The sequence below is a fragment of the Phlebotomus argentipes genome, unplaced genomic scaffold (assembly GCF_947086385.1).
Source record: "Phlebotomus argentipes unplaced genomic scaffold, Phlebotomus argentipes genome assembly contig_2, whole genome shotgun sequence".
NCBI lineage: Eukaryota > Metazoa > Arthropoda > Insecta > Diptera > Psychodidae > Phlebotomus > Phlebotomus argentipes.
Window position 1 is genome coordinate 2,331,564 of NW_026776162.1, and position 22,690 is coordinate 2,354,253.

General features: G+C 42.9%; 6 protein-coding genes across 9 annotated transcripts; 4 read left to right on the forward strand and 2 right to left on the reverse strand.

Moving 5' to 3' along the window:
• The first annotated feature begins 20 nt into the window (after positions 1 to 20).
• On the forward strand, positions 21 to 1,291 carry LOC132264747 (cilia- and flagella-associated protein 36). Its single transcript, XM_059765046.1, has 2 exons — positions 21 to 169; positions 231 to 1,291. The coding sequence occupies exons 1-2, from the start codon at positions 67 to 69 to the stop codon at positions 1,037 to 1,039; spliced, it is 912 nt and encodes a 303-aa protein (XP_059621029.1). The 5' UTR covers positions 21 to 66; the 3' UTR covers positions 1,040 to 1,291.
• Positions 1,292 to 1,327: 36 nt separating this feature from the next.
• LOC132264667 (serine/threonine-protein phosphatase 4 regulatory subunit 3) lies at positions 1,328 to 7,816 on the reverse strand. 2 transcript variants are annotated; one of them, XM_059764943.1, is made up of 11 exons: positions 7,606 to 7,816; positions 7,466 to 7,518; positions 7,004 to 7,345; positions 6,752 to 6,939; positions 4,772 to 5,710; positions 4,513 to 4,696; positions 4,170 to 4,425; positions 3,830 to 4,093; positions 3,613 to 3,746; positions 3,227 to 3,534; positions 1,328 to 2,849 (listed from the first exon to the last, which is right to left on the reverse strand). In XM_059764943.1, the coding sequence occupies exons 3-11, from the start codon at positions 7,113 to 7,115 to the stop codon at positions 2,760 to 2,762; spliced, it is 2,475 nt and encodes an 824-aa protein (XP_059620926.1). In that variant the 5' UTR covers positions 7,116 to 7,345; positions 7,466 to 7,518; positions 7,606 to 7,816; the 3' UTR covers positions 1,328 to 2,759. The 2 variants fall into 2 exon arrangements, with proteins under 2 accessions (XP_059620926.1, XP_059620925.1); XM_059764942.1 differs by having other exon boundaries at positions 3,613 to 3,749.
• Positions 7,817 to 8,036: 220 nt separating this feature from the next.
• On the forward strand, positions 8,037 to 9,025 carry LOC132265144 (uncharacterized). 3 transcript variants are annotated; one of them, XM_059765667.1, is made up of 4 exons: positions 8,037 to 8,106; positions 8,221 to 8,527; positions 8,586 to 8,713; positions 8,783 to 9,007. In XM_059765667.1, exons 2-4 carry the CDS (start codon positions 8,254 to 8,256, stop codon positions 9,005 to 9,007), a joined length of 627 nt encoding a protein of 208 aa, XP_059621650.1. In that variant the 5' UTR covers positions 8,037 to 8,106; positions 8,221 to 8,253. The 3 variants fall into 3 exon arrangements, with proteins under 3 accessions (XP_059621650.1, XP_059621651.1, XP_059621649.1); XM_059765668.1 differs by lacking the exon at positions 8,037 to 8,106 and having other exon boundaries at positions 8,172 to 8,527; positions 8,783 to 8,854; positions 8,915 to 9,025; XM_059765666.1 differs by lacking the exon at positions 8,037 to 8,106 and having other exon boundaries at positions 8,172 to 8,527.
• A 681-nt stretch (positions 9,026 to 9,706) lies between these two features.
• LOC132265116 (transmembrane protein 245) lies at positions 9,707 to 12,425 on the forward strand. The gene is made up of 3 exons (XM_059765614.1): positions 9,707 to 10,373; positions 10,431 to 11,693; positions 11,830 to 12,425. Exons 1-3 carry the CDS (start codon positions 9,849 to 9,851, stop codon positions 12,415 to 12,417), a joined length of 2,376 nt encoding a protein of 791 aa, XP_059621597.1. The 5' UTR covers positions 9,707 to 9,848; the 3' UTR covers positions 12,418 to 12,425.
• Positions 12,426 to 12,460: 35 nt separating this feature from the next.
• LOC132265140 (1,5-anhydro-D-fructose reductase) lies at positions 12,461 to 20,306 on the reverse strand. The gene is made up of 4 exons (XM_059765660.1): positions 19,982 to 20,306; positions 19,303 to 19,916; positions 12,640 to 12,891; positions 12,461 to 12,576 (listed from the first exon to the last, which is right to left on the reverse strand). Exons 1-4 carry the CDS (start codon positions 20,087 to 20,089, stop codon positions 12,546 to 12,548), a joined length of 1,005 nt encoding a protein of 334 aa, XP_059621643.1. The 5' UTR covers positions 20,090 to 20,306; the 3' UTR covers positions 12,461 to 12,545.
• Positions 20,307 to 21,992: 1,686 nt separating this feature from the next.
• Positions 21,993 to 22,602, forward strand: LOC132264867 (homeobox protein MSH-D). Its single transcript, XM_059765202.1, has 2 exons — positions 21,993 to 22,277; positions 22,340 to 22,602. The coding sequence occupies exons 1-2, from the start codon at positions 22,022 to 22,024 to the stop codon at positions 22,600 to 22,602; spliced, it is 519 nt and encodes a 172-aa protein (XP_059621185.1). The 5' UTR covers positions 21,993 to 22,021.
• Positions 22,603 to 22,690: the final 88 nt, after the last annotated feature.

Consider the following 22,690-nt stretch of genomic DNA (forward strand, 5'->3'; position numbering starts at 1 on the left):
GTCAGAAGTGACTTTGCATTCGAGTAGTTGAGAGGAAAACTATTTTGCATTGCTAAAAGCCATTCAATGTCTGAGGATAATTCTTGGGTCTTTGATTCGCTGGTGTGCTTTCTTCATGGCCCCATTTGGAATGCACCTCTGCAGACGTTCATCGAGGAGAAATCGCTGAGTATGAATTTTCCCCTGAGATCATTTTGCACACAATGAATGAAATTGCATTCTTTGCACAGTCTTTGATCCGAACGAGAAGCAGGACGATTCGAATCCGGAGTATATTACCATTCACAATGAGTACAAGAATCTGGTGGACTTTATGCTGGGCAGCTTCATGGATGAGATGCAGATCACACCGGAGAAGTTCGAAGAAGCCTGCCTGGAGGGCAGGAATCACACGGGCACCAGCAGCGGGCTGACTTTCCACCAGGGCCTCTTCCAGCAGATCTGGGCGGCCAATGACATCCGCATCTTCATCCGCATGATGACGCAGCGAAATGTGGAACTGCAGCTGCAGGCGCTGGATCTCATCGAGAGACGGCAGAATTCTCAGCCCACTGAGTCTGGTGAGTCTGATGTGAAGGAGTTCAGTGAGCAGGGAGGAGCTGAAGAGACTGCCGAGGAGCCCTCAGAGACCCTGCATACCGAAGAGACGGACCTGGAGGCTGTTGAAGCCGAAGAGACTGCACAGAAGAGAGTCGAGGAAAGGGCAGAAGACACTGACAGCTCAATCGATGACAAATTCCAGAGGCTGAACCTCTTTTTCGAGAAAGAGAAAATGTCAGAGGAAAACGTGAAGAATCGGAGGGATTATTTAATCGCCCAGCGTGATAAAATCCTACAAATCAAGAAGCAAACACGCGCAAGACAACTCAGCGAGACGGTGAAGAAGGATGGAAGACCGTCTTCGGCTCAAGTGGCTCAGAAGATCCTGACTGGAGTGGATCCCGGGGCGATGGCAGATCCTCCGGAAGCGTCCCTGCAGCTCAGAAAAACCCTGGCGAGGCGTCTCCGCAATGAAGTTGTTGACACGCCAAGGGAATGATCTAAAAAAAAAGTTTCTGGACCACCTCCACAAATAGCACAACAATAATTTGCGCTAAGCTGTGCGATTTTGTGGACGATCAAGAATTCTGATCATGAACATTCCTTATTAGCTTTTCAGTAAGAGTGTCTCGAAATTACCACCTTGAAAGCTGTACTCAGCCGTTTGTTGTGGTGCTCAATGTAGTGTGATTATCCTTTTCCTATCCAAAAACACTTGCCGAATGCAAGTTTATCCGGCAAAGTTGGAATTAAAAAAGATCGTGTAAATGTACACAAATAATATATTTTTTTCTTAAGGTTGATTCTCATTCTCTCTCATTCCACATCTGCATCTCTCTCTCGCTCGCTTCCGCAATAATAATCTAACGAACTGTCACGTAAAATCATTATTTACACAATTACATGAGTAACTTTCTGTCCGCCTCCCTTATAAATTTGACTTGTTGGAAAGTGTGCACATCAGAAATTTCATCTAATTTCACCCCTTATTTTTGCCACTTTTGCTCCTTTTAGTAAATTATATTACCAATTATGGGAAATATACCTTGCCTCACACTACCTTTTGGACAAATATCGCCTCATCTCCTCCACTTACTTTATGCTTTACTCGCTTTTCACATTATTGGGTAAATCATTTTCAATTGGGAAATTCAATTTTTCCTTACCTCTTTCTCCTCTCATACGAAAAATTGTACCAAACACTAAATTTGTTTATAATCTCAAGTATCATCTACATTTTCTTACATTGTAACTTCTCTCTTTAAATTGTTAATCTCTCAGTTTAATATTCATTCAATTTTTATGTCTCTTCACCTTTATTTACATACAAAAATTCAGTAGCACGAATTTTCAGTATAGTTTTCCGTTTGCTATATATTTCAGCGAAAAACCAGGGAAATACTGATGAAATAGTCGAAAATGACGGACATTATTCTAAATAAAATCAACCATTTTCTCTCCCTCTTTGCACAGAGATACAAAATAATAGTATAATTTTGTCTGTCCTCTTGTAAAAAACTCAACTTTGCAGATATCTTGGCAATTTCACTTTATTTACACTTTACTGTAAAAAGAAAACGTCATCTCCAAGAAAATTCCACTCACAGTCCAACTAGTTGCGTGCAAAGAGGATAAAACCCTATAGTTTTACACAATATCTAAATAATTTATAGAAATCTATTAGTCAATAAACGAAACACATTGTACAGAGGTTCATTTTTGCTGCCTCCCAGTTTTCCCGTCTATTTCATGATGCTCTTATTCCTTACTTTCCAACAATCAAATTCGTAAAACAACCGATTTAGAGAAAGCCTTTTGCCAATTTACTGTACTGCAGATATTTATCCATCATGGTGTTGTTTTCCATTTGAGATGTCATTCATTCCAGCGTTTTATGCACACTTTTAGCTCAATTCTGTGCATTCTTCACCACCAAAATCTCTTCAATAGAGATCACGATGGTGTTGTGTACAATATCTGTTCATTACTTTAAAATTTAATCTTTATACTAATGCATTTAAAATTAAAATATTTTTGTTTCTCATTTTTGTGTTTCAATTTTTTATCCTCTTTTTGTGGTTTTCTTTTCCTTTCGCTCTCTTGTCACGCGAAATTTCTGTGATTCACACAAACTTCGCCGCATATTAATTATCCTCCTTGACGACGTACTTATATCAAACCCATTGAGATAATTAAGTCTTCTTCAGTAAGTGCAGCTGCTATGCGAGACGTGCTTTCTTCTGCAGAGGTGTATTAACGGACTCATCCTCGTCCTCATCGTCTGAATCACCCTCATAGTCGACTAGTCCCTGCAACATTAATCAAATGCCATTTTTCACATTAGCCACGCATATATCACATCAGCGTATACTATTATATTCAATTAAATTGCACTGATAGATAGAAAACACCCTCTCAATGCGACTCCTTTTTATTTGTCCACACATTAATTGCACTCTCTCTCTATGTTGGTTCTCGATTGCAGGAAAAACCCATTATTACCAATTCAATTATAAACAATTTCAAGAACTAAGGATACTCCGTTTCCCGCGAAATTGATTTTTATAGAGAGCATTTTCAAATAGACAAATGAACTTTTTAATGAGAAGCTCTTCATCATCTATATTTTGCTTCTGATGACACTTCTCTGAAAACTTAACAAGCATTCACAAACAAGCATTCTTACCTTCTTAATCGTCCCCGACACTATGCTCTTCGTCTCCTCTGAGATGGTCTTGTTTGTGTCGCCAAATACCAGTCCGCTGGATCCCTTGGAATTATTGTTCACATTGTTTAAATTACTACTGACTGCCGTCTGGACCTGCAGTGGTTGCTGTTGCTGAAGGAGCGGCTGCTGTGGCTGCGGACTCTGAGTCTGAGCTGAGGGAATTGTCGGTGAAGCACTGGACTGGAGTAAAGCTGGTATCACCGTGGTGGTTGTGGTGGCTGTCGAAACCGGTGTTGAACAATTCATCTTCGGTCCATTCACAACTTCTGCGCGGATGACAGAAAAGAAGATAAAAGAACGTTAGGAGAGAGAAATCTCAATGCAATTGCATCAATTCCACCCACCTAAACTCGTGTCCAAGTCGGTCTTTGACGTGGGAACATCTGAGAAGTCGTCGTCCTCATTGAACCAGATCTCCTCCTCCTCTTCCAATTGTCGTTGATCTCTTCGATGACGGATATTCCGAATCATTGGTATACTACTTTTCATACGATAAAGACACACAATATCGATGTCAGTACGATGTTAAATTTATATTGAAGAATTAAACTATGAACCAACCTGTCCAGAATCTTGTCGCGATCCTTGAATCTCTCCTGGTGCTGATCATACTTTGTCTTTAGGCTCTTGAATGTCTGAACATACTCAATGTCCTCAAATACTTTGCCAAACTTCTCCACAAAGTACGTGCATAGCGTTTTGATGTCCTCCAACTTGATGAATTCAAAGAATTCCAAGATAGCTGATTCGAGTAGATTATATCGGTTATTATTCCTAATGAATGCATCAACGATTGGTGCAAATAAATTAAATTTTACTATTTGCCTGAAATGGGAAAAGAAAAGATTAACTGGATCAATAAATTGTTCACCAATTTGCTTTGTGTTTCTTTCTTTCTTACCTATTGTAAAATTCATCTTTCATGGCAATTGCCTTCCTCACAAATCTGAGAGCGCCAAGCACAAGGAACGTGTGAGTACTCTTCATCAGGACCAGTATTCTCTCCAGCAGGTCCTTCTGCAAGATGAAGTTCTTGATGTGGTACGTGTGATGCTCAACACAGAACGACAGCAATTCAAGAATCAGGCCCAACAGCTGAGCTGTGTGATAGTCCTCCTTCGCCGGCTTATCACCAGTGGTGTTCGCCAAAAGTGGCCCTAAAGCGACATCGCGCACAAACCATTAATAAAGTTTGATCGATAACCCAAGTTTCCGAGGGACAAACTCTCTTTCTTTCAACTTACCTACTAGTATCTTTATACTATGCTTGTAGAAAAAATTAAGAAAATCTGATTTGTTGACGGACGCTAACATGTTCTCTGGATCCAGCAGTATTCGAATGACTCCCATCAATTGGACAGCACCACCGAGCTCTGGCTCTGAATCCGACAGCATTTGTACGAGTGCAATGTTGACTAACATATTCTTCTGCAAAGGAGCCAAAACAGATGGCAAATAAGCAAATCAAATAAGTTTCCCATTTGAGTGACATGAAAGACTTACCGGGTCTGTAGTATTGTCCTGTTGCAGAGTGTAATCTCTCACCGTTGAGGATGAATACTCCACAATTGACGTGAGAATATCAATGGAAGCAGCTTTAGTCTTCTGATCAGTCATAGCCAACGTTATCTCAAGCGCCGGCAGGACGCCGAGTGTTGTGAGTGTCTTGTAGAATGCATCCTTTCCCTGTGGCTGCAGATTTTGTGCGAAATTGTTGAACTCCTTGAGAAACAAGATCAGATCTCTCCTCTTCACCGCCAATGTCTTTGGATCCGTCAACATTGCAAACAACTCCACGAGAAACTTGTCATCCTCCTGGATCAGTGTCACAATCTCCACCTTGTTGAAGTAAATGAAACTCGACAGGGTGTTCAGCATGTTGTCCTCCACGAACACCGACGGTGTGGGCAGGACAATGTCTTGGATGTACTGCACGCGGTACGTCTGGTGGATCTTGGCCAGCAAATTGGCATTCTTGATTGGCAGCGCCTCTCGGAACTTCGCCATCTGCCGCAAATACTGACGGTGCTTCCGTGGCGACGGTAGCGACGGATCATACTCCAGACATCCCACGACATCGAAGATCGTGTCTTCGGCGAACATAATCTCAAACAGAGCATTCTTGTTCAGCAGGAAGATGTTCTTGAAGATCTCAAACAAGTGATGCAGCCCCTCGACATTCTCCAAGTCCTCGCACATGTGGAACAGATTCAGCAGCTTCTCAATGTAGTTCTCCGACTCAAGCGCCATGGCTAGCTTCTCCTTCCGCAGCGGTGTGGCCAGGCCATTCCCAATCGCCTCCGAAATGTCCTCCAGACGCGACAGTTCACACGGCGGCAGCTCCACTGGCGGCGCCGAGTCTGACATCTCCTCGAATCTCTCATCCTCAGACTCCTCCACAATATCCTGAGTTATCTCCACGGAGGGATCCTTTCCTTGTACCTGCCAACGAGAGACACACCATTGCACATTCTGTTTACGCCATCATCACCCTCCACATGACATCCCATTGCACAATAAACATTGTGATATCACACATGGTGACGTCAACGAGATAAGAAAAAGCATCCACACACAGAGAAACATGATTTGGGGAAAATACTACAGCGACTGTTCTTGCACAACATCCACAAGGCTACAAATGTAATCATTTCATTTAGCTGAAAAATTCTGTATGTCTCCCAATCTGATGCCATGAATAATAATCTCTTATCAGTCTTGTGGAGTAAACACAGTACAACAGGTAGGAGGATTTTCACCATAGAAAATCAATGCTGGCGATGAGAAGAATTGTTTGGCAGTATTGAAGGGGGAATTAATGATTTGTACTGTATGGAAGGTGAGATAAATGACGAGGTATTGATTAAATCCATTGAGCTATCAAACTGATATATTATCAAGTTCAAACTGGTAAAGAGACCATTAGTCAGGATGGTCAAAATCTGGTTGAACTTGCTATTATGCGGCTGCAATTGAGGTTCAATCAGTGCCCAATTCAGATGGTACATTGGTCACATTCATTCTATGCCAGTTCTTCCAATAATTTACTTGCAACCTACCTCACTGTGCACTCTCTTTGGCGCCACAGTGACTCAATCTTTGCATCGCGTTATCACTGAGACACTCTGTGAAGGTTCAAAAGGCCCCCCAATATTGCTTCATGTCACGATAAACCCTCAATTTCGTTCATAATTTCCAAAATAACAACTATCTCACATCTTCAGATTCTCAAAAACTTCCATTTCAATTGATCTGATCTTATTTCTTGAGAACCTTCCAAAATTAAACTCTATTGAATCAGTTTTCTGTGGAAAATCTTTTTCCCCACGCTTTTCACGAAATTTCTCCGCCAAACAAATCAATACCAAAGTGAATGAAGCAACATTGAGACGTGGAAAGGACAGAAAAAAGGTGTTTTCCTCAAATATGCAAAGGTTTCACTGAATGACGTTGGGCAACATTGCGAAATGTGGAAGCCCTTACCTGACAAATCTTCTCCCAAATCTCATCACAACCAGCCTTCTCTTGGAAACTCAGCGCCAGGTCAAAGTTATCACCCTCCGACCACACTATCAGTGTGTCCTGTTGTTTCTGATACGCTGTGTCTGGCTGGATTTTGCTCTCCAGCAGCAGCGAACCATCCGCCTCGGCGCGCACAAGAAGGGACATGCCTGCAAAGAGACACGTCCAGATGATGAGCCCCGGAGCAGAGGGAGGCGCAAAGAGAATATTTACCCTTCAATCTCTCGACGTACTGGGAGGAAACGTGGCCCGTGCCCCTGTCATCCCACTGTCTGTCTGCATTCAATGCATACAGCTTCACCCTCTTCCTGGTGTCCGTTGTCATTGTGGCGACTTTCCGCTTGCGCTTCTTCACCTTCGCGATCTTGGGGCGCCCGGATAAGATGTCCGTGGTGTACGCTGTGATGCCCAACCAGTTGCAGATAGAATGCCCACGGGTCTGCGATATGTGTCCTCGGCGCCTCTCCGGAGAGTCTGTCTGTCGCTCTGGCTCTGCTCTTAGTCTCGCCCACCTAGCGACTTCAGCATCCTCGTCAGTCGGCCAGTGGGATTAACCTGAAAGTAATGAGACGCTGATCACCGTCGCTCCTCCGGTGCTCCTGTCCGGCCGACAGATGCCACATGAATTCGCGTGCCCAACGCAGCACGCTCCCCAACCTTGCGACGCCCTCTTACCTCTTTCACGGGCACCAGATGCCTCCGCAGCAGCAACGATTCGGGGTGGATTCCTACAAAGAGAGAAACGCAAAAGGGCAGACATTTCAGTAATTTTCTCAGCGAGGCTCCCATTCTTTTTTCTCCCATCCGCCACTCACACAAACACTCAGTCAGTCAGCATTTAGGCCCCACTTTTCAGCACTTGCGAGCGTCTCGACGGACGTGGAAAGGATACAAATGCACGGCCGGCACAGTAAACTACACTTTTACACTATATTTACCGCAAAATGTTGCACTCTTCACGTGGAATTACAAATTTTATTGACGTGCTTCTGAGGAATTCACAACATTATCACCGCCATGTTGAAATTTGGTATAATAACAACGCCGAAGCTGCTGAGCTTTCGCGGCCGCCGATTGGACTAGATTTTCGGCGGCCGAAAAAGCTCGTGAAGCCATTTTTATAGTTCCTCAAGGAGAATTCAAATGGAAATGAAGGAGAAAAGAGGACATGACAAGCAAAATTGCGGATTGTATTGAAAATTCTGTCCCAAAACACTTAATTTGGACTCGAAAATTACGCATTTCTCCAAAGAATCCAGATGGGCGAAACATTTCGTATAACAGTTTTCTGAAAATATTCGGTGCTCCTTTTTGAGGTTAGAAAATGACGTTGAATTGTTTTGAAAACAATCATAAACAAAGCGGTTTTCACTCTTTCCTGGTGAAAGTAGTAATTGTTTTGCATTTTTCCTAACCACGAACCGGAACAGAAGGATTTTGTCGCAGTTATATACATCCCCAGAATGTGTACAGTGGAGAAAACCTTCCAAAATATCAATGGAAAAGTGCTGCGAGTACGAGTGGATACTTTCTCTGATATTTCAATCACAATTCTCGTGGAAAATACAGAAAGCACCAAAGAAAGAACGAGACTCTTGAGACTGGCCTTCCTCACCAGCAGTCTTTACATCGGTTTCGTGCTCCTCACCGGAATATTTAGTTCCATATTCAGTCATGTTTTAATGTTGTCTCTCGTCTTGATTCCTCTTTATCTGCATCTGCATGTCATCGAGTCAGGTATTTCCCTATATTTTCCTTCTTAAATGCTTTGCAATCATCACAAATCCTTTTTCAGAGAGTGTGACTTTCATTCGTCAGTTTGGGTTACAAAACACAGTGAAATACTGCAGCGGAAGAGTGAAAAATCGCTTGATTCCCATGCATTCCATCCATGACATCATCATCAATGAAGTTATTCAGAAGGTGAGATTCAAATCTATTTTGTTTGTAAATTCTGTTGACAAAACAGTAAACATTTGTTTTTCTCTACAGCAAAGGGTAATTTTCATTCTACAAGTTCTCCTGGAGCAGGAAACAAAAGAGACAATTTTCTCTCTTTTCGAGGTATTATATATTACCTTAGAAATTGTCAATTATACTTATTTTACGATACAAATATTTCAGCAAACGCAGCCAAATTTGCTTTGTCTGGAATTTATTTACAACCTACTTCACGGGAAGTGGAAAAAATCCTCTTCGGAAAAATCGCAATTTTAGCGATCACCCTTTATGACGGATCGAGTTTTTTCCAGCTCCAACACTTTCCTTGTTATCTCATCTGTCTGTAGAGTCTGTAAATATAATTCTAATGTACAATCAAATTTTTAATAGATTATACCAGCATACCTGAATTGTATTGTTTGGTAATGATTCTGCCTGGTGCAAAATAGTACTAATTTCTTGTAAATTGGTGTCCAATCCTCGGATGGAGAACTTTACGGAATCATTTGTGTAATTTTCAGTATTCTCAATGCTGCGAGCAAACAACTTCATCCTGGATTTGTTTGTGCTTCTATACAATCGTGGCACTTCTGTCCTCAGCGTAATCATTGTCTTTTGCTCATCTGCGAACAAGGAAAAATGGAATAAGGAACATTGATAAGAATATACCAATAAATAAGAAAATCACTCATTATTGCGTCAACGCGTTTTGTCCGTCAAAATTCGCCGCTGATAATTATTTCACTCTATTGATAATAACTACAAACACTTCTTCAATACACACACTCTAAAGTGAATAAAAATACACAACTATAATTGTAAACTAGATAAAATTCAAAGGAAATTTAATTGCAATTTTGAAGATGCCAAACTTTTCTTGTTTATGTTCGCAACCGCTATGTTTAGTACAAATGTTCATCGCTATTTGACGCCTCGATCGCTTTCGGAGCTTTCGGAACCAGCCAAATTTTGAGGTTAGGTGACTTCATTGCTAAAAATATCTACCCTCCGGGATCACTTCTGGCCACTTTTCTCCAAGAAAGTCGCGAGTGAAAATGCTGTTTTGAACAACAGTGTGTAGCTTAAGTGTCTGTGAACGTTTTTAAAAGCAGCAATCATGACGTCAAAGCCAAATACACCGAATTACCCCCGAGAGAGTATCACCTCGGCGTGGCACACCCTCAAGACACTCAACTTCTCCCAAGGACGTGAGATTAAAGGCACGATATATAATATAGGAGCCGTAGCGGGAGTGTCCACGGTAGTTGCCTTTGTCTTCGTCCTCCTGCCCTTCCTCAAGCCACTGCTATGGGCACTTCTCATTGGAGCCGTTGTGTATCCCTTCAAGAGGAAGATGAGCTCCTCCATAAAGGCCTGGTTCGACAGGCTCGAGCAGACGGATGGGAATCTGATTCTTAACATTGCCATAGCGCCTATGCACAGCCTGGAATCGCTCGGAGAGATGCTGGGAAACTTCTTGCGCAATCACAAACACCTCATCCTCATTGGTGTCGGAGGACTCGCTATGATGAGGTTCACGGTTGAGTATGCGCCCAAGAAGTTTCTCTGTCTCATGTGGAGAGCCATCGTGCTGAGCCACAGCTACGTGACTAACATTTTAGGTCAACTGAGCGCCCATCTGGTGAGGAAGACTGCTCGGAAATTGCTCATTGCTTTGTCTAACACTGTCTTCTTGCAGGTGGTGACCTTCCTGGTGGCCTACATAACTACCGTGGTGCTCTTCTGGAAGCCGACCAACCATACGAAATTCATGATGTTCGGCCAGTCACTGTGGCTGCTTCTCGTAGCGTATCTCTGCAGTTTCCTGGGTCCGTTCCAAGTTCCTGTGTTCATCGCTCTGCTGCTCTACGGCCTCGCCGGTGTGATTTTCACTTACCGCGCGCAGTGTGAGAGATCCTCAACTGAAGATGTGAATCTCACGGAACGACTGAGACGCTTTATAGAAGTGCCCAGAGGACCGAAACCCACGAAGGAACAGCTGAATACCAGCGCCTCGAAGACTCAACTCGACGCTCCTCTGCCTGAAGTCCCCAGCGAAGATGAGCCCGGAGAGAGTGATTTCTACTTCAATATTCTCTTCCTGGCTTGCGGAGGCACGATAATCTTTCGCAATATGTGGATTTTGGTCTTCTCCGCCGTGCCTATATTCATCCACTTTTCCAAGGAAGCGCTCCATTCCACCGGAAGTCTGGCTTATGCGAGTGAGAAGGCCGTTCGCGTGCAGACAGCCATTGAGAAGTGGATCAACGAGCGCTACACCGCTGTATTCCCCATCTGTCTGCCCGGTGTCATCCTCATCAATCGGAAGGTGCATCAATGTGTGCGAGAAGGACTCAAATCATCTGTAGACACAATGTCATCTATTGCGGTGATCGTGCTAATGCTGGTCGTGGTGATTTCTGCTGGAGTTTTCCTAGCCGTGCAAATTTACTCAGAAGGTATTGCCGTGGCGCAGTTGGGACATGATGTCATCCAGAAGGCTTTTATGCACAGGCCAGAGCTTAAAGATATGTTCCCGGAGAGCACTTTCGACAATATCATCGACAATGCCCATGAGTATGGCCGAAACACCATCGAGACTTACATAGATGACATCCTAAAGGACACAGACAAGCAGCAAGCGGTGAAGCTGAAGGAACAGGTGCTCACGACGTGGGATCGTCTTGTGCAGAATATGCTAGAGCGAAGTGGGGACGATTCAATTGGCCCGAAGATGGGCTTCGATATTCGGGAATCTTTGGATGAGATTGTGGACAATCCGGCCGCCAAGGAGGGTATCATTGCGTGGGCCAAGAGCAACGTGGGGATGCTCAAGGACGTCATGGACTCCCTGTGGATCATCTTGCAGAAGAATATGTACCTCTTGGGCACTGTCCTCGGTTCTGTCTTCTCAATTGTTCTTGGTGGAGGTCATGCTGTGGTGACTTTCGTAGTGGACACGGTAAGAAAAAAAAACTTTTTGTTACATTGCGATGACTCATGACCTGGCTTTTGCACGCAAGTCAGAATAATTATTGCGATTATCTTGGAGTGAGTCACAGTAATTTGTATAATGTTTTACGAAATTGTTGTTTCAGATCGTCTTCTTCACAGCTCTCTTCTATCTGCTGTGCAGCAGTGAAGAGAGATATTCACCGCTCGTGTTCGTGACGTCCCTGGGCTTCAAGTCTGGCCCCAGAATCGCTGAAGCGATTGAGGGCAGCATAGCAGGAGTGATAACAGCCACGGCAAAAATTGCTCTCTTCCACGGCTTGTTCACGTGGCTCACGCACACTATCTTCAGCGTGAACGTGGTGTATCTGCCGGCCGTGTTGGCCACCGTCCTGGCTGCTGCGCCCTTCCTGGGCACCTATTGGTGCGCCGTGCCGGCATTCTTCGACTTGTGGCTGGCGCAGGACAGATTCTGGATGGCTGTGATCCTCCTGGCGCTCCACTTTTTCATCCCATCAACTGTGGATGCGGCAGTTTATGCGGACATCAAGAGCTCAGGGCATCCATATCTCACGGGTCTGTCCATTGCCGGCGGACTGTACTGGATGGGCCTCCAGGGAGCCGTGCTGGGCCCACTGCTGCTCTGTCTCCTCGTAATGATCTTCGACCTTACAGTGTCGGCCATCAACAAGGATTCCCCAGTGACAAACTCAGCGAGTAGTAGCTCCAAATGAAACCAACTGAATTTCGTGCTTGACGATTTTATTCGCGCTCTGAACGCCACTAACTCGAGAACCTCATTTTAAAAGTGATACCCAGGGATAAATAGGGAGAGAACAAGAACATGACCAATGCATCAAAATCAGAACGGGAATTCGGGATGCTTGTCCATCCTGCAAGAGGAGAGGAAATTGTATCAATGCAAGGGAAACAGTGAAGAGAGAGAGTCAAGTTACCCTTTGAAGAAGGCGAAATCGCACACTCTCACGTTCTCATTGATGTCCGCCAGCACTTCCATGTCGTCTTCCGAGAGTGTGAAATCAAACAGGTCAATGTTCTGTCTCAATCGCGACTCGTTAGTGCTCTTCGGGATGACCACCAGACCACGCTGGACGTTGTACTTGAGCAGAATCTGACCGGGCGTTTTCTCGTACTTACTCGCCATCTTCATCACTACGGGATTCTCAACCAGATCCGGTATGTTGCGTCTGTAAATCATAACAAAGTTTATCTTTAACAATATATAGACATATTTGCATGGACTATATGAGATTTATGCTTTAATTTTGATGTGAAGAATCACATGTGAACTTTTAAATGTTGAATATAGAGCTGTTTGTAATGTAAATACGTGTAGTATTAAGAGTTATAAGGTAATGTGACTGGTTTTTTTTTTCACGAAATACTCGGAGAAATAGACATTGATACAATATTTGGGAAAATCAACATTTCAATCTCTAATGAAAGCATAATTTTTGGCACACTTCTGTGATTAAATTTGACTTAAAATTGCCACAAATGTTTACTTTTGTAAAGATTTTCCTAAATAAATTTAACATGAGCTGAACTTACTAGAGTTACACTTTTTTTTTTAGCAATTCACACACTTTTCTATGATAATATAATTGGTTATTCACATGTTCAGACTTCAGTTTCACTCAAACACCCTAAGATAATTTGCCTCTCAGCTTCTCAATGAAACTTCCAATGAGGGCTTTTATAAAATTAGAATCAATATCATCTGTGAGATTAGTCGTGGCGAATTCCTCTACATCTTGGACGACCTTTTCCATATTGATCTCCGTGAGATTGAGATCAGACATTGATGCCACAGCATCTACAAGCATATTAATGTGACTCTTATCGGTGAAGTCAGACAATTGCAAAGTCACACAGATCTGTCTGAAAATCTCTGTGATTAGGGCGTCTGTGTAGGATTCTGCTCCCGTTACAGTAACAATTTCCACAGAGTTTTCCACGATTCCCGATATGACATCCTTGAAGTCCACATCATTTTCCTCCGTGCGCAGTTTCGTCATGATCCTCTCGAAGACATTGGCAATGTCCGCCGCTGAGATTGACCAACGACACTCATCCGGGAGATAGGATTGGAAGTCTTGGACGATGCAGGGCAGCAATTCTTCGCTCTTGCTGAAGTCAAAGTTCTTCGCAACGTTCAAGAAGTACTTGGTGAGACCATCACTGCATCTCTTAACATACTTCTCTTCGATACGCTTTTCCATAAGACTTTTGTGCAGGAAAGCACTCACGATGTTCACAATTTCCATGGACAACAAGAAGTCTGGAGAACCTCTGCGATCACTGTTGGGCAAAGAATCCACAACGCTTGCAAAAATAGAGTCTTCATATTCTTTCTGCTCGAATGCCAATGATTTTCGGGGGGTTTTCATGGGGTCCAAAGCCAAGTTCCCGAAAGGTTTGCATTTGAGGCTCAACGTGCGAATCTCTCGCTGCAGAGATTCAATCTGGGTCTTTTGTTGCTTTGCTATCTCTCTGAGTTTCTCGAGATCCTTCATGAAGTCAATTTGTCTCTGACTTTTCTTCTTCTGGCGCAGTTTCTGCTGGTGAGCCAATAATTCTGCCAAGAAGTTTTGCTCCTCCTGAAGAACCGTCAAAATATTCAGCTTATCTGTCCCTTCTCGAATCACCCTAATGTAATCAATCTTCTTCTCAGACAGAATCCTCTTCTGCTCTGATGTCTTCTTGTCGAAATCCTCAGCAATGCTGTCTATATTCAATCGAATCTCATACACAAGCCGTCTCAAGACAGTCTCTTGCAGTTCATCCAGATTCACAATCATACCAAATTTCTTAATCATGGCACTCTTGATATCCATCTTCAGCTGTGCTATTTCGCCCTCCATGCAGTGGCAATCGGTCTTGAGCCTGGACAAGTGAACGATGTTCACGCGGTGCTTCCTCTTCGCCTCCACAGTCTCTACAGCCAATTGTCCCACGCGAGCATAGAGTTTAGCCACATTCTCGTTGGTGAAGAGAAGAGTCTTTTCCACATTTTCAAAGTCACTCCTCTCTCTGAAGTGTTGAAGCTGATCCATCTTGAGGATCACCACAGTTTTCACATCGTTTAGAAGCTTCTGCTTTTCCCTTCGTGATTTCAGGAGATTCTCCTGCTTCTCAGCTAAATCCTTCTGGACATCCTTTATGGTTTCAGTCAATTTCTGGAGACTCGCTTTGGTCTCGGCTATCTTCTGTTGCTCCAAATACTGAGATTCTGCATTTACCAACACTTGCTTTCTCAGCTGCAGCACAAAGTGATACAATTCCTTGTCATACTCATCAATAGCGTCGTCATCGTAGCGAAACGAGCAATCTTGACTGCCTGCATCCACAGACCCAAGTGATATCGAAGGAGGAAATTCTACTGAACCATGTTTCCCATCAAAAATCGTCCTGAAGATTTTGAAGAAACGACTCTCTGAGCAGTTTTCTTGAAATTTCACTTGAAAACCCTTCTCCTCTTCCTTCAACTTGTGCAGATTTTTCTTCAGAGTATCCAATGAGGTCTCCTGACTCATGATTGTACCCAAGAGTTGGCTATTCTCCAGCATCTTGGCATCCACATGCTCCACCAGACCAACCTCTCTGTCTTCAAAATCCCTCAAAATCTCCAATTCTTCGTTGAGTGTGAGAAGTTGTATCTCGAGGAATTTCACATCCAACTCTACACTGAGTCGTTCGTGGTCCAATTGAATGAGGTAATCATCGAAATCCTTAATCCTGTCACTTATTTCATCAGTCAATTGACCTTGCTCGAAGAGTTTTCTTGACATTCTCGCTTTCTGCAGCTCAACTTTCCAAGCACTTTCCTTACTCTCAGCTAAATTGAAGAGAATTTCCCTCTCAAGATCATCAATATCAAGATCCTCCATTATCTCATCTTCATCGAACTTTTTCTTTGTAGAATTCATGCGAGACACCCCAATAATTTCTCCTTGATCAAGCAATTTCAAAGAAATCTCCGGGTATTCAATCTTCTCATTGATTTCGTTATATTCAGGAATGAATTTTCTGTCCTCTTCCGGGATTTCCTTATGGATTTCTTTCAATTTTTCCGATTGGCGCCCAATGAAAGCCACAAGATCAGCTTTTCTCTGTCGCAAACTGAAAATCTTCTCATTGTACTCATTTTTCTTGAGGAAGATTTCCTCTCTGATCTTAAGTATCTCGTTGTACTTATCCAGAAGCATATTATGAGTACTGTCTGTCGGTAAGTGCTTGAGATCAGTCTTCAATTTGTAGTCCCCAATCGTTGCTTTGGCATCAATCAGAGCCTTCGCGTCGTCTGGATGATTGACATTAATATTTGGCTTTTGGCCATTGACAGCTTCCCATTCCCGCTTCCTGTCCATCTCTCTGGATTTCCTCTCCTGATATTTGTTCAGAAGACGCCTCATTTTCATATGAAGATTGTAAGTGCTCTTGGTCTCCGTTAAATCCTTCAGGAAGGATTCAATTCGACTCATCTTCACTCCTTCGCCTTCAGATTGAATTGTTCGTTGAGTGTAACCTAAGTTTTTGGTCATCTCGATGGATAATCTCTGCTCTTTAGTCCTGAAATAAGAGTAGAATTGGCTCAATAGATAAAATAACAATAATCTGGCGATAAGCTCACGTGATTTTGTCCACATCCAGCAGTATTCGTCTGTCAAGATCATCTTTGCAGGCGAAATACTCTTCATTCAGCTTCTGAACCCTGAAGGATTTCACATTCTTGGGTGTGTTAAGACCCGCTACTTTGATGGGATAAGTTTCTAGAGGATCTATGAAGTAGTGCATCATCTTGCTGCTGGCTAGTTTTGCTTTTTCTACATCGAAAGCCATCTTCCTCTTCAACAAATTCATTTCTTTCTCCAAAGAATTCTGCAAGTCTCTATTAATCCTCTCATCTATCTGCAGATCATCACTTTCTCCAATTCTCTGCTCTTCTGGAAGCTGAGAATTTCTCTCAATAATATCTTTGAATTCATCTCGATAAACTGAGAGAATATTGCGGATGTTTTGCTTCTTGATTTGACTCTCCTTTTCGCGCAATTCATCAGAAATCTTCTGCTTCTCCTCTTCCAAAGAGAGAGTTTTAGAGAAATCCCTATCCATGATTTCTTCAACATCAGGAAATTCAACGTCATCCACAGATTTAGTAGGAACTCCGGTAAAACCTGCAATGTTCCACTTGTATGAAAATATATTACCATCGTGACCAATGGAGAAGAGATATTTGCCATCTCGACTATCCACCAGGCGAGGAATCATTCCATTTTCATTGCTATGCATCACCAATTCCCAGCGATCGTCGAAGGAACGAAAATCCTCTTTGATTTTGGTGAGACGGATCGATCCATTGCTCATGCCAAAAGCCAGCAAATCATTCTTGTAAAAATAGCAAGTTATTTCTAGATCTTCAGCGTCTGGAATTGTAATACATCTGATGGGATTGAATTCTTCATTGAACTTATACTCGTACAAATATCCACTCTCATCTCCTGACATTGCCACCCAAAAACTGTCCTTGTCGATGAATTTCATCCAAATGATTTCTCCAGGATCAGGTGTTGTGATCTCCAATGCAAGATCATCTCTTTGAAAGCTTGTGGCGAATTTCGCCAGAGAATCCTCTTCAGGAATCGGTTCTTGGATGGTTTTTGGTGCATAAGTTGGTACAAATTCCTTCATAATCGCCTTCTTATACCAAACTTCAGTAATCCTCTTCATTCTTTGGATTTCTTTCTTTTTGGGCGGACATTGGAGCTCTTCTTTGCCCACATTAGACACGAAAAATGTATTTTCTGTGTAGAATAATGGTTTTTCCGGGAAATCAACGTGAATTATTTCATTTCCTTGACACCCTATTAGTAGTTTCGAAGGAATTGTGGAATTCCAAGTGATTGCATTGACTGCTGAGGGCATTTTCACCAATCCAACTGGATTGATGAAGATCAAGTTATTGGATTTACTCAGTTGATGTATAAAAACTGTTTCATCTTGTGACCCAGAAGCCAAGATTGTCGAAGAGGGATTCAAACATAGTGCTTTGATGGCCTCTTTGTGGGCTTTAATTGCTTGGAAAAGGTGGATTTTCTTCTCGTTTAGAGCCAGAAACACTAATCTCAAAGCACCATCGCTAAAAGCACTGATTAGAATACGTCCAGAAGGATCGCAATCCAGTGGAAACCAGATCATATCGGTTCCGTGAGATTTAAACTGATGCTGGTGCACCAATTGGTGATGTTCATAGTCATAGATGTGGAGTCTTCCGTCTCTCCCAAGAGTGGCGATGTGATTGGTTGTTGGACTGGCGGAAACAGCCACAATTTCTCCTGCATGACACTTGAACAGCTGAATAGGAGGCTCAGGAAAGGGTTCTGGACTGATGTCACATTGCCAAATTCCTCCGTTTCCATCCTGAGCCAACCACATGTAATCTCTGGGATTTGAGGGATTCCTCTTGACCAGTGAAATCAGCTCACTGCTGTGATTGTCGTGGCCTATAAAGTACTCATAAAGAGGTTCAATTTCTATGAAAGCCTCATCCTCTGAGCATGGACTTGAGGATTCGACAGAGTCCCAATACCACACCTTCACATATCCATCCAAACTAATCGTGAAGACTTCTCCGCTTTGCCAGAGAATTTGCGAAATAGGAGCTAAATGACAGGGTCGGCGATTTTTCCTGCACACCTCATATTGAATTCTTCCCTTTTCCCAAACCAAGATGTTTCCCCAAGCACATCCAGATAACACTTTGTCCTCCTCAATTGCTAAAATCCCATAGATATTGCAAACTGTGGTCTTGCCAAACTTTCCTACTTCTCCGGTGAGTTTCAAGCCCGTGAATGTTTTGCACATCTTCCAGAATTTTATGTGATCCACGCCACAAGTAATCAGTGAATTGTCGCTGACTGTTGAAAATTGAAGATTAAAGACGAGATTTCTGAAGGATTTCTGTTGCAGGATGATTTTCTCTTCGCGCCAATTCCATATGGTCAGCATGAGGTCAGGAAGGCCTGATTGTGAGGCCAACATCTCTCCATTATTACTGTAGGCTAGGGCAGATATTGTGGCATTTCCACCGCCCATAAGTTTCGAAACGATAGTCATTCTGGGATACTCATAGAGATAAATTGACGGATCGTGGCCATTCTCTCCCACAGTCAAGTAATTGTACTTGGGATTCACTGCAATGCTCCCAATTCCCGCTCCTCCCTCACTTCTCCTCACAGACACCGACACCTTTGGGATATTGAGGAAGTGAATGAGGTTCCCAGAGGTAAACACCAAAACATTCTTATCGATTAAACAGAGATTTGAGAGCTTCTTGCAATTATAACCGAAGGAATAATCAAATTGAAGCACTTCCTGAGGAACTGTCGAGTTTTCGCTGAGAACAGGAACTATTGTACTTTGATACTCAAGATTATCCTCTTCTTCTGAGTAAATGGGTTCAAATTTGCTCAGAAGACGCTTCTTTCTGAGATCACGACGCTCCATTTCCGGAGAGAAACTAACTATTCAGTAGTCATGGGGATGTTAAACACCCAAACAAAATGCTCTGTATGCACAGTAATAAAAGAAATACTCACATGATTCCGGCAGATTTGAGCATGTCTGCAATGCCTCTGGAGCCCAGAGGAGAATACGCCGTAACCACAATGTCATTCTTGCGACAGAAATCCACGAGACTCTTCTGCTGAAGATACACATGCACTTCGATCTGTAGATTCACTGGCTTTATGGTTGAATTATCGAGAATGCGCTGAATCTGGCGCTCATTGAAATTTGAGAGTCCAATGTTCCTGGCCAATCCTTGGGACACCATGTCCTCCATTCTCTTCCATGTGGCCACATGGTCGGTCTCCCTGTCGAGGATGACGTACCCATTGTCATCCCTCAGGAACTCCCCATCGACTTCGGGGACAGTGAAAGGCGTGTGGATGAGATACAAATCCACATAATCCAGCTGGAGACTCTCCAGAGATTTCTTGAGGTACTTCTCCACGCATCCCGGACGATTGGCATGAGGCGGCAATTTTGTGCAGATAAACAATTCATCGCGCTTAATTTCTCCAGAATCCATGAAGCGCTTCAAGGTTCGCCCGATGACGGGTTCATTGAGATAAACCGGAGCTGCATCGATATGGCGATATCCGCACTTGAGAGCCGTTTCTAGAGCGGTCTCCACTTCATTATCTGGAGCCTGAAAAACAGTGGAAATGGGGTCAAGCATACTTTACAGAGGTAAATGCAATTTTCAGCTCTCACTCTCCACGTTCCCAAACCAACAGCGGGAATCTCCAGGCCATTGCTGAAGGCGATTTTAGGAATATTGGCCATTTTCACAATTTTTGTCACTGTTTTCGCGATATTCATTCAAGGAGCGGATGTGAATGTCTCAACGGCACGAAAAGTACTGAAAATAAGCGACGAAAGAAAGAGAAAAGAGTTGCTCTGTAAGTGGGGAGACCGTGGTTCCCTTTCCCCTACATCAGCGTCTGAAATGCAATTAAAGCCGTGAAAAATTGAAAAAAGTTGAGAGGATGTCAATTACAATTTTATTGTGTCTTTTTAATATGTATAATTAAAAGTTATTTGGTCGGACATGCGAAATCATTTGTTTTAATGCCATTTTCTTCATGTGAGTGCATGAAAAAAAATACTTAGCAGCCCCGAAAAAAAGCTGTTTGGTGGGTTTTTGACCTCAATCGTGGAGTTCTTACTTTCTCCGAACTTGACTCTCATTTGCTCTTTCACGAACAAATAATTTTAACCTACTCGCACAGATTTTGTCTCTCTGTTAAATATTTGTGCAGAAAATATCCACACGAACCGCAAGTAGAATCTTATCACTGTTGCTCATTTAAGCAGCTTTGCTTGGTTAATCTGGGGCAAATCAATTCATTGTTTATCTGACCTTTCCCACAATTTCTCAATTGTGCAGAATAAATTAATTTTTCAATTGCAAAACATGAAAATCTGAACGTCATTCTACACGTGAGATCAACGTATTAAATCTTCTCAATGCGAAGCTAATTGATTGAAAAGCTTTATCATAGTCCTAAATCTGCAGCTGGTCAATCCGGCTGGGCGACTCTTGAGAAGACAGTGGCCAGGAATGAGACAACCGAAATCCCTCAATTACAAAATTGAGTACACAGAACATCAAGCCGCTGAGATGTCCTCATCTTACCTCCTGCATTTGCGTCTGTGGAGAAATGCGAGAAAAGCCCAACTGATTCCCATGTTGTCGTTCGCTCGAGAAGCACCAGACAGAATGCGATAAGAATCACATTCTCCCTTTGTGCCTGCATTAAACTGTTGCAAAATAAAACCATAAAGAGACACTTCACCAATACCGAGGCTGATAAGGATCTTGTCTCCAATTTGAAGAGTGTCCTCGAGTTTGTCCTCTCGACAAACTGGTAATAGATTCGTCATGAGCTGGGAAAACCATGAATCCACAGCTGAATAGTGGATTAAGGATTGAGAGGATGTGGAGATGTGCGGATCGGTTTCAAAAGAGGCGCCAAATCGGCTTTTCTTCAATAAAATGCTCCCAATAATAGAGACAATCCTATAAGGAGCATTGCGAAATGCAAGATATATACTGTTCATTTCTTCGCCGCAAAGGAAGAATCACCTTCCGGATAATCCAATCACCCGCTGAGAGCGGCCTTTTGCTCCTCACCGCGCGAATTGGTGGCCTCTTGGCGGCCTGGGAAGCGCGTAAAAGGACTATCCGGAATGCCTCATGTTGGAAATCCGATACTAAACTATTGTTACAAAATAAATTAATTTTCCTTTCATATTGTAATTCATTTCCCTCATTCTGTAATTGATACCGTTCGGGGATGGTCAGACAATTCCTCTATAAAAACCATCAGTTAGTTTTACAATCAGAACTTATCTGTACACTTAGCATGTGAAGTGGTTTAGAGAAACTTCCTCCCCTCGCAGAGATCACAATTTATCAGCTATTATCCCAATGAATATATTCAGGAGCAGTTGGTGATTGGTAATTACATAAACAAGGGTAAACAAGACACACTTTCAACAGGACGAGTGAGGATCATCCCTCTGGGTGAAATAGATACCTCTTCAGTACTCATACAGCCGCTCTTTTACACGAATGTGGTCGGAATTGCAACAGAGGAGAGAGAAGGAGATAAGGATCCGCCCAAATTTCATGCCTCCTTTCCTTAGTGCCGTCTCTAATCCTTCACGTATAAATAGAAGGGATCCTCAGAGCCTCGATTAGTTCATCCTCAGATATCCTGCAATACTCAACTTTGTTCCTTCCGAAGGATGTTGGATTTATTCTGTGTCGTGATGGAGAAGAAGGATTTATGTGTGAAACAGAGTGACTTTAGCATCGATCACATTTTAAACAGAGCGGGAGAGGATATTAAAAGGAATGATGAAGTCCAGGAAGTGCCTTTTGTGGATCACTGGCCAGGATGCTCTTCGCAGTGTCATCCTCAGAACAGGATAGAGATTCAGAGACACACTCCTCATCTGGATTGGCTTCAGTACACAAGATATCACCCTCCAAAGCTTCCAAGTGAGTTCTTAATAGTCAAAATTAAGAGAATTATTGCAAGATTCTTTTCGCCTCTTCTGAAGGGCCACTGAGAATAGGACCTGTCAAGCGAACTCCTGGACGATTGCCCCGCGTCCCTTTCACTGTAAGTCAACTATGTGCCTTGGAGGATGCCTACAAAGTGTCCACATACCTCAGTTCAGAGGAAGCCAATAGTCTCGCCCAGAAACTCGATTTGTCCTGCGTTCGCGTGAAAATATGGTTCCAGAATCGCCGAGCACGCGAGAGAAGGGAGAGACGAAATTGTGATAGCAGTGGAAATCTGCCGAATGAGCATAAAGCATAAAGACTAATAAAATTAATTAATTTTGGAATATCTTAAAATCCTGCAACAGTTTGACTTTTAAAATGGAAATGTCGCAGCGCTCCCGGTG

Coding starts and splice junctions, on each gene's coding strand:
- LOC132264667 (XM_059764942.1), bottom strand. CDS start 7,115: ATGACAACGGACACCAGGAAGAGGGTGAAGCTGTATGCATTGAATGCA. Junction 6,940..7,003: donor GTACGTCGAGAGATTGAAGG/GTAAATATTCTC, acceptor GTCTCTTTGCAG/GCATGTCCCTTCTTGTGCGC. Junction 4,697..4,771: donor AGGACAATACTACAGACCCG/GTAAGTCTTTCA, acceptor GCTCCTTTGCAG/AAGAATATGTTAGTCAACAT.
- LOC132265116 (XM_059765614.1), top strand. CDS start 9,849: ATGACGTCAAAGCCAAATACACCGAATTACCCCCGAGAGAGTATCACC. Junction 10,374..10,430: donor GTCAACTGAGCGCCCATCTG/GTGAGGAAGACT, acceptor GTCTTCTTGCAG/GTGGTGACCTTCCTGGTGGC. Junction 11,694..11,829: donor TGACTTTCGTAGTGGACACG/GTAAGAAAAAAA, acceptor TTGTTGTTTCAG/ATCGTCTTCTTCACAGCTCT.
- LOC132264867 (XM_059765202.1), top strand. CDS start 22,022: ATGTTGGATTTATTCTGTGTCGTGATGGAGAAGAAGGATTTATGTGTG. Junction 22,278..22,339: donor TCACCCTCCAAAGCTTCCAA/GTGAGTTCTTAA, acceptor CCTCTTCTGAAG/GGCCACTGAGAATAGGACCT.
- LOC132265144 (XM_059765667.1), top strand. CDS start 8,254: ATGTGTACAGTGGAGAAAACCTTCCAAAATATCAATGGAAAAGTGCTG. Junction 8,528..8,585: donor TCTGCATGTCATCGAGTCAG/GTATTTCCCTAT, acceptor ATCCTTTTTCAG/AGAGTGTGACTTTCATTCGT. Junction 8,714..8,782: donor TCAATGAAGTTATTCAGAAG/GTGAGATTCAAA, acceptor TTTTCTCTACAG/CAAAGGGTAATTTTCATTCT.
- LOC132264747 (XM_059765046.1), top strand. CDS start 67: ATGTCTGAGGATAATTCTTGGGTCTTTGATTCGCTGGTGTGCTTTCTT. Junction 170..230: donor CATCGAGGAGAAATCGCTGA/GTATGAATTTTC, acceptor TTCTTTGCACAG/TCTTTGATCCGAACGAGAAG.
- LOC132265140 (XM_059765660.1), bottom strand. CDS start 20,089: ATGAATATCGCGAAAACAGTGACAAAAATTGTGAAAATGGCCAATATT. Junction 19,917..19,981: donor TTGGTTTGGGAACGTGGAGA/GTGAGAGCTGAA, acceptor ACTGTTTTTCAG/GCTCCAGATAATGAAGTGGA. Junction 12,892..19,302: donor CTCAAATCTGCCGGAATCAT/GTGAGTATTTCT, acceptor TATGATTTACAG/ACGCAACATACCGGATCTGG.